At 54.1% G+C, this 11,173-nt stretch overlaps 3 protein-coding genes across 3 annotated transcripts; 2 read left to right on the top strand and 1 right to left on the bottom strand.

Annotated features, from left to right (window-relative positions):
- Positions 1-1,466: 1,466 nt before the first annotated feature.
- NEUTE1DRAFT_117137 (uncharacterized protein) lies at positions 1,467-4,102 on the top strand (the record flags this gene model as incomplete). Its single annotated transcript, XM_009853044.1, has 7 exons — positions 1,467-1,488; positions 1,598-1,666; positions 1,905-1,952; positions 2,134-2,206; positions 2,270-2,349; positions 2,414-2,758; positions 2,819-4,102. 6 exons carry the CDS (start codon positions 1,649-1,651, stop codon positions 3,404-3,406), a joined length of 1,152 nt encoding a protein of 383 aa, XP_009851346.1.
- Positions 4,103-4,258: 156 nt separating this feature from the next.
- On the bottom strand, positions 4,259-6,562 carry NEUTE1DRAFT_122560 (uncharacterized protein; the record flags this gene model as incomplete). The annotated part of the gene is made up of 1 exon (XM_009853043.1): positions 4,259-6,562. One exon carries the CDS (start codon positions 6,560-6,562, stop codon positions 4,259-4,261), a length of 2,304 nt encoding a protein of 767 aa, XP_009851345.1.
- A 1,476-nt stretch (positions 6,563-8,038) lies between these two features.
- NEUTE1DRAFT_82708 (E3 ubiquitin-protein ligase bre-1) lies at positions 8,039-10,949 on the top strand (the record flags this gene model as incomplete). The annotated part of the gene is made up of 4 exons (XM_009853042.1): positions 8,039-8,167; positions 8,596-8,739; positions 8,798-10,474; positions 10,537-10,949. The coding sequence occupies 4 exons, from the start codon at positions 8,039-8,041 to the stop codon at positions 10,708-10,710; spliced, it is 2,124 nt and encodes a 707-aa protein (XP_009851344.1).
- Positions 10,950-11,173: the final 224 nt, after the last annotated feature.

Genomic DNA, 11,173 nt, shown 5'->3' with positions numbered 1-11,173 from the left:
TCTTCATTCTCTTTGGCTCGATCTCCGCTCAGAGAGTAAGAAAGGTCGCTGCTGAGGGAGAGATACCACCTTTTCCTCTTCTTCCTCTTTTATTTTCCTTCTTCTTTCCTTTGTATTTTTCATATCTTGGGGGAGGAAAGGAGGGGGGTTTTGTTTGAAGACGTGAATATGATACCTTTGATTGCGAGGCGTTGGACTTGAGTTCCATACCTAAAAGATGGGTCTTGGATAGGTGGGAATTGTACATAGAAAAGCTCGGCTATGGTTGGATAGAGGGATGGCTAGATGATGGATGGATTCAGGTAGATGCTTCTCTGCGCTATGCGCGAGACGGACGACTGAAAGATGTAGCGGATGAGAAATGAAAAAGTCAGAACCAAAGATCGTGCCCGAGAAATATGCGCGGTGATATTGAGCTGTGATTTCCATCCAAGCTATGATGCTTAGACGTCCGACTATGACTGCAATGGAGATGTAGGTAGCTTGGAAGCTTGGGAATGGTGATGAGAGAAACCAGAATAAAATGTCTGCCTCAAATCATATTTGCTGCTTTGAAAAGTAACTCCAATGCTACCGTTCCGTCATTTTGCGATGATAACCGAAGGGAAGGTACTCGTGGTCAACTCAACACATGATGTTCAGAGCAAGAGCAACCATGTTCCCCAGTTCAATGTCACGATCCACGGGTCACGAACGTAAGGCCTTATCTTATCTGGTGCTCTTTCTAGAGGGAACTCATGCATATGATTGGTACAGACGGGGAGGTGTTCTTCAGCCCCATTTTATACGCGCTGATGAGTGGAGATCTATTGCCGTGACACTGCCATAACCAGCGATAGCGATGACTTCATTTTCTTCATCGCAAGAAAATAATACTTTTTCCAGAAAAAAAGAGATGAAAGAAGATGGCTGCTTTGGATCGGTTCACAGCATGACATCAAACATTCCCCTTTGATTTGGCATCACCTTCCATCGCCAACGGAAGCATGTGGTAAGCAGTGACATTCAAAAGCCGGACTGATAAAGAACCATTTCATGTTTTTCCAACGCAAAAAGGCCAACACAACCGGGAAAGTGAATGGATGGAATCAATCTCCATGTGTGTGTACAGACGGATGGCAGTGTGACGACTGTGACCTCTCCACCAGCTCCAGGCGGCAAGATGCCGCGCAGCCCCCCGCCTAACAATGGCCGCTGCCTTGTGCCTGCCCACTTTGCCTGCCGCCTCCCCCCCAGCCATTCACTGCCGTAGCACACTGGCTGCCCGCCTGCAGTGCCCCTCTTCCATTCACTGCAGTGCAGGTGAAGCGAACAAAACCCCAAATTCTCCGCCTCAAAGCTGCCCCATCAGTCATCACAAGCCGCTGTAAAACGTTCAAGCTTCCTGTTATTTCTTGCCACAGCGATTACAACTACCTCCTCCCCTGTATGCCACCTCGCCATCTCAACCTTACCACAGCAACCACCAACCACTTCCACTTTTTCTTCGTCAGTCCTCGCCCAACTCCGCCGACTGCAACAAATCTTGCTGTCTCCCATCGCGACTCGAAACCCAACGAGGCTCGCCCGTCCGGACAGACTTTACTTACATCATCAGACTCTCATTGTCAACGTAGCAGCCGCTTAGCTGCGTCACAGATTGCCCGTCATGAAGGTTACTTTCAAGGTACGTGCCCATAAGCTTGCCCATGTCGAGTGTTTGACGTAGACAGCCAGCCAGCCAGCCAGCCAGCCAGGCAGACAACGAGCCAGACGTACCGCGATAGCTTCTCAGCAAATTTGGAAACAACCCAGCGTCTTCTTTGGATCCTGTCTGCCTGGTTGGATCAGAGCTCGCTCCCTCTGTCCATGTGCTCTCAAAGTCTATATAATCAAATACTAACAATGACTGTTCGTTCATCTAGGACCTCAAACAACAAAAGTTCACGCTCGAGATCGAGCCTACCGAGACTGTTGGTTACCCTTCGTCGCCTCCCATTTCCTTACACCCTTTACCTCAGGCCGACGTCATGGAGACATCCAATACGCCGTGACAGCCCTCAACAATCGAATGCTCTGTCGGCGTCGCGAGCCTCCCATGTCGCTTCGGGAGACGTGTATGATGCTGGCGAGCTAGAAGCTAACCAGTTGCAGATTTCTAAGGTCAAGCAGAAGATCTCCGAGGAGAGGGGCTGGGCTCCCGAGCTGCAGAAGCTTATCTACTCCGGTAAGCACCGCTTGCTTCTCAAACGATGGATACCGCTCCCGAATACTGACTTTGCCCCAACAGGCAAGATCTTGAAGGATGAGGAGACCGTTGAGTCGTACAAGATCGAGGAGAAGGGCTTCGTTGTCTGCGTCGTGAACAAGGTACTAATAACCCCGTTATTACTCACGTCCTCGTACAAAGATAAAGCTGACATTTTTTTCGCAGCCCAAGACCACTGCCCCCAAGCCAGCCGAGTCGTCGTCGTCTGCCGCCGCTCCCGCTACCCCCGCTGCCGCCGCCCCGGCCTCGACACCTGCTCCCCCCGCCGCTCCTGCGGCCTCCAGCGCTGCTGCCGCTGCTTCTTCGACGCCGACGCCCGCTAGAACCGCTGCGGCTCCTGAGGCGGCCCCAGCTGCCGGTGCTCGCGATGCCAATGCCCTTGCCATGGGCGAGCAGCGCGCCGAGGCCATTGCCAACATGGAGGCTATGGGTTTCGAGCGTTCGCAGATTGACGCTGCTATGCGTGCCGCCTTTTTCAACCCCGAGCGCGCTGTGGAGTATCTCTTGAACGTACGTTTCACAACTCATTCCACTTTCTGTTCTATATCTGGTTTACTGACACAGCTTTAGGGTATTCCCGCCAACCTCCAGCAACAAACTGCCTCTCGCCAGCCTTCTGCCGCTCCGGCTGCTGCCCCTGCTGCTGCCGCTCAGGCGGCTTCCCCCGCTGCTGCCGGCGGTGACGATGACGATCAAGTCAACCTTTTCGACCTCGCCGCTCAGCTCGGCAACAGCGCTGGCGGACGTGGTGCTCGTGGTGCGGAGGGTGCTGGTGCTGAGGCCGCTGGTTTGGGTAACCTCGACTTCCTCCGCAACAACGCACAGTTTCAGCAAATGCGCCAGCTTGTACAGGAGCAGCCCCAGATGCTGGAGCCTATCTTGCAACAGCTCGGTGCCGGCAACCCTCAACTCGCCCAGATGATCGCCCAGAACTCGGATCAGTTTTTGAATCTCCTTGGCGAGGGTGGTGAGGGTGGCTCTGTCGGTATTGCTGTCACAGAGGAGGAACGCGATGCCATCGAGCGTCTCACCCGCCTGGGCTTTCCCCAGGACCAGGCCATCCAGGCCTACTTCGCTTGCGACAAGGATGAGGAGCTTGCCGCCAACTTCCTTTTCGATCAAGGACCGGAGGAAGATGACGACATGCCCCAACAATAGATAGGGGGTGAGGCTGTAGGCTGGAATGAGATATCTTGGGTTTTTCGTAACTGGGCGTTAAAAGTCGTTGGCAGGGTGGATTTTCGTTAGCAGCTGCCTTTGCATTTGAAACGTGGGCGACGGCTGGATGGTTTGGGCTTGCTTAGGATGCATTGGAGACTTTATGATGACATTATACCTTAGGGAGCTCAAAATGCTCAACACTGCTGATCAACGTTCACATTCAATACACGGGTGGGCTTTGTGTGGCTGATTTCTCCAATGCGCGACAGGTTTCGACAAGTTTTGGTAAGGAAGCATCAAGAGTAAATGGAGTAATGACACTAGAAAGATGCTTCGCGTAGACCTAGAACAACAGCTTACGAATCACTCTATTTTTTTATGTACTCTATAGTCCTGTCTCTTGAAGAGTGAACGAAGCTGCTTTCCATCACAAACCATAACCAGCAATGAAAGTGAAGATAAGATCCGAGACCATGAAGCCGTCCGCACATAGTATGATCAAGAACCCTTTTTTTTGTGTCTCCATTTGTTTATCCCTTCCCTGTTTCCATACCTAACTAAGTGCCCCTCCGGTTGATGGGTATATAAAACCTATTTGATCCCTGATGGTAAGAGCCTTTATCTGTTTCCGTGCCACACCTATCCCGTGACTTTGTCATTTGTTCCTGTCCGTCTCTCTTCCAATTCAACCATAGAAAACCAGTAACTATGCCAGAGTGAAAAGCAATCGAGTCTCTTCCTTCGATAGACACCTATATCTCCCCCCCCCTTATTCCCTTGTAACACCAGACTTGCACACTTCATCTCTAATCTTTCACAACACCTCACCTCATCAACTCAATCCATCTTCTACCAAGTTGGTTCCGGCCTCGCCTTCTTCCCCCTCCTCTTCTTGCCCCCCGCCACCCCTCCCTGTCCATCCTTCCCAAACAGCAACTCGGCCTTCTTCCGCTCCTCCTCGGCTTTGGCATCCTCAATCGCCTTTTGCCGCGCCTCAAACTCCTCCTCAGCCTTCCTCTGCTCCTCATAAATCTTCTCGGCCGTCTCAAACTCCTGCCCCGTGTCGCGCTGGTACTGCTCAATGTCAATCATGACCGTTCTCTCGCCCACCAGCGCCTTTTGGATCCTGTCCGGATCGGCGCGCTCCTCGCGGTTGAATTTCAACTTGATGTGCTTGCGCGTCTTGTCCTTGAACAGGCGAGCAATGGTTTCGAAATCGGTGCCGAACATGGTTAAAGCCGAGTAAAACTTGTCGGTTTCTTCGTCGGACCATTGGCCCGGTTTCATGTTGCGGCGGAGGTAGGTGGCTGATGTGGTTAAGTGCGTAAAGTCGTTTTCTTCTTGCACTTCGTAGTTGGCTTGGTCGACGGCTGCGTGGCGGTCGACTTGGAGCGAGCGCTCGTTGAGGCGGATTTCGCCGTCGATCATGATATACTGCTCGCCGATGGCGCCGACGGACGAGTCGACTAGAGGAGGCTCGTCGATGGCGGCGGCGGCAGCAGGCCGGGAGGACGCAGCAGGGTTGGTAGCAGAGGTTCCGCCGGGAGCGGGGGTGCCGGAGGCGGATTGTTCGCCGCTGGCGCCGCCGTCGGCATTGTCGCCGTCACCGTCAGCGGTCTCGCCGCGCTTTTGCTTCTTGCGCTTTTCGTAATACTTCTGTCGTTTGGCGCGCTCGCGCTCGGCGAGCTCGTCGTGTAGACTGAATTTCTTGCCGATGTGCAGGTCCTTGGCCAGCTCGGCCATGGTTAGCTGGGTGCGGTCGATCTGCACTTGCTCGGCATTTTCGGGGGTAGCTTCGCGCTGTTGCCTGCCCTTCTTGGTGTTGGCTTGTGCTTCTTCATTTTGCTCCTCATCGCCCAGGAGAGCTGGATCGATGTTGTTCGACTCTGTCCTGGGCTTTCTTGGCTTCCGCACCCGCTTCGGCTTGGGTGCTGCTTCCTGGTCGTCTTCTCCCTCAACGCTCGGCTCGGCTGCTGATTTCCTTGTCCGTGCGCGCTTTTTGGGAGGTGCTGTTGCTGTTGCTGCTGATGCACCTTCGGCTTCATCGTTATCCGCTTCGCCTTCGCCGGTTGCTGCATCCGTTTTACGTTTTCGAGGAGCTCGCTTCTTGGGAGCTGGTACTGCGGCTTCGCTTTCGCCTTCAGCCGCTTCCTCTCCATCGGCACTCGACTCGGCCGCGGCTTTCTTTGTTGTCCGCGTTCGCTTCTTGGGAGGTGGCGCTGCCGTTTCGGCTTCGGCCACGGCTTCATCATTGTCCGCTTGATCGACTGTTGCGTCCGCCTTGCGCTTTCGAGGAGCCCGTGGTGCCCTTGGTACGGGCGCCTTCTTGGTAGTTTTAGTGGTTGGTGCGGCCGTTGCCTCGGCACTTGACTCTGCTCGACTCTCAGTGGAGCTCTCGGACTGGGTAACCGGTTGTGTAGTTTCTGTGCTGGAACGCGTTGAAGCTGCCTCTGTAGACGAGGTTCCACTGGGGGTGGCCGAGGACGTGGTACTTGAAGGATCGGCCGCGGGTGTCGGGCGTGTAGCTCTGGACGGAGATTGTGCTATGATTTCTGATGTCGCCACGGAGCTTCTGCCTCTGGGCCTAGTGATTTCGATGATGGTCGGAGTAATAACCGCCGCCGGTGTACCCCTGGCTTTGGAAGGTGTCTGTCTTGGTGCCGCTGCTTTCGGATTCTCGGTCGCGGTCGTCGCATTCGAACTCTTTTCGCTTGTCGGTTTCTCGGCTGGCTTCTCAACTGGTTTTTCTACTGGCTTTTCCACGGGGGTACTCGCCGTTGCGGTAGGGGCTGGAGTTGGCGCCGGAGCTGGAACAGAAGCTGTAGCTGAGATCGTGGCAGGTTGGGCTTGCTTGTCCGTTGGAGCGGCATCTTTGGAAACCGGTTTGGCAACACTCGAAGACTCCTTCTCGGGGGCCGTATCGCTTGGGAGAGTTGCAGGGGGTGTAGGCTGAGCTGAAGCTGAAGCCGGCGACACCTGACGGGTCGAGGGACCGGACTCGGCTGTGGGAGTGGCGGCAGCTGTGGTAGGTTGTGAGGTTGTTGACTCGGTCGGGGCGGGAGTTGAATCGGTGGATTTTGCTGAAGGAGGCGCGTTGCGACGAGCAACCACCTTGGGTTTGACCTTGGGGCCGAAGCCCGGTTTCTTGAGCATCTGGAATCTAGTCGGCGACTACCGGGAATCAACTATAGAGAAGGGGAGGCGTCGATGTTTTGGTGAGCATGGCCCACACAAGGCTGCCGACGATAAACAAAGACTATAGTAGGGTTATGATGAGCCTCAAGCGATGCGACTTTGTTCTGGCGGGTATCGAATTGGTTTGGTGTGTGTCCAGAAAACCCTGAAGTTTAAAGATCGAGGATAGCGCGCGGCCAAGGGAGTCAATTGCTGCACAAGCGATTGAAAGAAAGACGCGCGCGAAGTTGCCCGGTTAATTGATTGTTGACTGATCAAGTGGTGATGGGAAAAAAGATGGGCGGGGTGGGTTGGTGGGTGGTCAGGATCCAGTCCCGGCCGGTGGTGGTGGTGCACTGGGCCACTGGCTCCGGGTAGTCTGGTACCAGTTCACATCGGCCAGTGGCGTTGGAGGAATCCAAAGTGCGATAAAGGCACCGCTGGCCAACCGAAGACTGAAAGAGGCTTAGCGTGACGCATCCAAAGGGCGAGAGAGTGGACTCTGTCGGTCTGGCGGGTTCGCCGCGAGTCCATCTTTGCGCTCCCGTTCAAAGACCCACTTTTTGTGTCCAGCAGCGGCCGATGAGCGAAGGAACGAAGGTGTTGAGAATGTGGAAAGGTTGCAGTTGCAGACAGACTTGATTCCTCCTCCAGGCCATTGCTTCCGCCCTTCCTCGTCACAGACAGACAGATGGAAGACACACGGGACTAACAAAGTGAGAGAGCAGAGAACAGCGAGCAATTCATCCATTGTATTCAATCACCCTACCTAACCTCGACACCTCGGCGGCCTGTCCGTTGCGGCTTGCTGCGCTGGTCCCTCTCAAGTTCTCTCAAGTACACTACATATCTAGGCTGGGTCAAACTGGAGCCCGTCCGGCTCGGCTCTCCAGTCACGTTCTTCGACCTGCCTCAGGTGCTGCTCCGTCCTTTCCACACTTTCCATCCTCCGACACTTTGTTCAAGACTGGAACCCGCACGCTCCTTTTTGGCAGCGAGCCGTGACTGTCTTTTTTCCACCAAGTCTGCGCACCGGGTCTGTCCAACTTCACCACCCACCCAGCTCACCCACAAACCCATCACATCGTCGTCGCCGACAGCCCCTCCGCATCCGTTGACGCCCTCATCGACGACGGAGAACGAGTCATCCACACCCCGTATGCAGTGGCGGTAAGAGAGCTCAACCATTACAAAGACCACCACGTCTTTCATCGCACACACGCCCGGCTGGCTGCTCTCGCCTTCGGTCCTTGCTCTCCATTGCCGACCGCGCTTTTCCTTACAACCTCTTTTCTTCTGCCCGCTGCTACTTGGTTTCTGGCCTTCTTCGCTCGCGCGCTCTCGCCCTTCGCCGCCCGCGCCGACAACTGAGTTCCCGGCCCGCTCCCTCCAGCGCCTCACCTCATGCCGGTTGCCACCTCTCCCTCCGCTGTGCCTCGTCCTACCACCGTCAAGATGGAGGACAGGAAGAGACCCGCCGCCAACGCGGACGACGTTGCCCCTCCTAGCAAGCGACAGGCTGTCAACGGCACCAGCAAGTCCAAGGACGACTCCAACGATTCAAGGGAAGAGGCTTGGATTGAGGTATGTTCCACACATTGTCGGCTACCGCTTCACACCCACCCCCTCCTTTCTCGCCCTTCTCCGTATCATCACATCCAAGCCTAGCCCCTCACATCCTCCACGCCGTCCGGCGTGTTCTATCCTGTCAGCCCCTCGACGCCGCCTGCCATCCACCGCAGTCGCGTCCGCTTTAGATAGCATCTTACGTGTCGGCCAACCTCCTGATGACCCTCACCGCGATGTTTTTGTTGGGGTACTCTCCTCGACCCTTGCTAATGCGCGGCTTGCTGGCAACAGCACGCCCGGCTCCCAGGATTCTCTCTTCATCATGCAATGCCTTGACCCTGCCTACTCCCAAATACCACGCTCCTTAACTCGCCCACGGTGTACATGAATCTCCTTTCACGGGCTTGGAGGCGACGGCTTGGCTGACTGGTTACAACGCGCAGGAATATCAAAAAGGTGCCATTTACCGGCAGATGCTCGAGTACAAGCGGTCAAAGGTCGACCTAGAACACCGTCTACAAGAAGCCGAGAAAAGCGCGGCTTTTCACGATGATCATTTGCGGGTTATCAAGTACTGGCTATCGCAGGTATGTCTCGGCCCCACTCATATCTCCACACGACAAAGCGCGCTGACAACCCCCCCAGTTGACTCAAGAGCTAGAGTTGATTGTCGAAGGGTCACTCAAATCCATAGCCCTCAAGCCCGCAGACTCCAATTGGGTATCGAGCCTCGCCTTTAAGGACAGCAAGGAATTCCGCCAACATTTGGATGACATCAAGAAACCCGTCATTCTCAAGGTCGAGTCGCTACTCAACAAGCTCGCCAGTTCCCGGGGCGAGGTCAAGCCCGATGTGGCGCAATTGGAAGCACAGGTGAAGTCTTTACTGGCAAATCAAAAGGAACTAGCAGTGAAAATCGACAGACTCCAGGCCGAAAATGCGACGCTCTCCGAACAGTATGATACCGCGACTCTCAAGGTGATCAAGGCGGAACGGAAGCTCGATAGGGTTAGAAGTGCACAAGTCCAAAAATTGGAACAGCAGGCACTGGCCAACTCGACAACGCGACAAACCACAAATGACGAAAATGGCACAGGTTCAATTGCGGAAAACGGCGACGGCGCCGAGTACAAGACTAAATACAAGGAAGCCATTGCCGTGGCCAACAAGCAAAAAGAACAGATTGAGTCTCTTCTTGCCGAAATCAAGACCTTACAAGAAGAAAATGCCAGTTTCAAGATCAAGAAGGAGGGCATTTCCGAGGAAGATTATGCCCGGACCGACGTATTCAAGCAGTTCAAGGCTCAAAACGAGGATCTCATCAAGCGCATCAACAACCTGGAGGCCGTCAACAAGCAGTTCCGGGAAGACGCCGAGAAGCTGCGGGCCGAACGAACATCGTACCGTGCCACCCTGGAACAAGAAGCCCAGGCTCTCACGTCAGATCTGGAGGACCAGATACAACAAAAAGACCAGGATCTCACTAGGATCCGCTCCGCAAGGGATGAGCTTCTTGCTGAACTCGCAATGCGTAAGGCAAGCCAGGAACAGGAAAAGACAGCATCCGCTCACCTGAATGAGCTTGTTGAGGCCATGACGGATCGGATAACTCAACTAGAATCCGAACTTGAGAGGTTAAGACCAACGGAAGATGCAGCCAAGGCCGCCCCGACGGAGGATTTAAGTACTCTCTCGGCTGAAGAGCTCCGTGAGAAGTTCGCCAAGTTGGAGCGGGATTACGAGGCGATCAACAAGGAGCTTCCAGCACTCGAGAAGTCATATAGGAAGGCTATGGGTATCGCCCATAAGAAGGTGATGGATTTCACTGCTCTGGAGGAGCGGGTTGCTATTCTCACAGCCGAAAAGAGCAAAGCAGACCAGAAGTACTTTGCGGCGCGCAAAGACATGGACATTCGGATAGCCGAGATACGGACATTGCGCGGACAGAACAGCAAGAGCTCCGAGATCATTTCCCAGCTCAAGGATGTCGAGACACAGCACCGAGCACTCATCACCACTTTGGAGAAGCAGATTGCGGATCTGAAGCAGTCCAACATAACTATTGTGACGGAGAGCAAGAAGCTGGAATCCTTGAGTTCCGAGGCCACTCGGCGGGCAGATTCGGTAAAGTCGCAGATTGAAAACCTGCAAAATCTTGTGAAATCCAAGGACACTGCAGGCAGGGAACTGAAGGAGAAGGCAATGGACAAGGAACAAGAGGCGGAGAAGCTCAAGGTGCGCCTCGACAAAGTTAGCTCGGAACGCGACAAATGGAAGACAAAGTGCCAGTCCAACTCAACTGAGGAGGAGGAAATGCTGAGGGTAAGTGGGGATTTGGAGAGAGATTGGACCTGGATTTATAGACTAACCTGCCACTTCTCTAGAACTTGGTCCTTTGTTCCGTATGCAGGAGCAACTTCAAGAACACGATACTCAAGGGATGCGGGCATGTATTCTGCAACGAGTGTGTCGATAACCGACTGGCGAACCGGATGCGAAAATGCCCAAGCTGCAACAAGGCGTTCGATCGATCTGACGCCATGCCTGCTCATTTGTAATGGGATGATTTGGTGGGAGGGGTTCGGCAGAGAAGGGTCAGCAAATGGCTCCGGAAACGGCAACGTTAAGAGGAGGAAGGTATATTTGACAATGTCAGATTTTTGGAGTATTACCAAGCCATTATCGATCGGTACGCTCTACTCGAACACTTTACAACGCAAAAGTTTACATGGGGTCTGAGAAGCTGGGATGATATTATTTTTACAACCGGTTTCTGTCGAGAGAAACGTTCGGAGATGGGTTGAAGGACAAATTTCGGACAGGAGGAACTCGAACAACATGGGCCGCGTTCGCAACATGAGGCTGGTGGACCCTGGGCGACGTCCCCAACACCCATCCATCTACAACCAGCTCCCTCGCCGCGACCAAGGATCTTAAGCCATCTTGGAACGAATGGTGTGTCATGTTAGGTACTGGAATAGAAGGAAAGAAGTACATCCAATAAATGGTTTTATCGGCGTC

The sequence above is a fragment of the Neurospora tetrasperma genome (assembly GCF_000213175.1).
Source record: "Neurospora tetrasperma FGSC 2508 unplaced genomic scaffold NEUTE1scaffold_3, whole genome shotgun sequence".
Lineage (NCBI taxonomy): Eukaryota > Fungi > Ascomycota > Sordariomycetes > Sordariales > Sordariaceae > Neurospora > Neurospora tetrasperma.
This window is presented reverse-complemented; position numbering and strand designations above follow the sequence as displayed.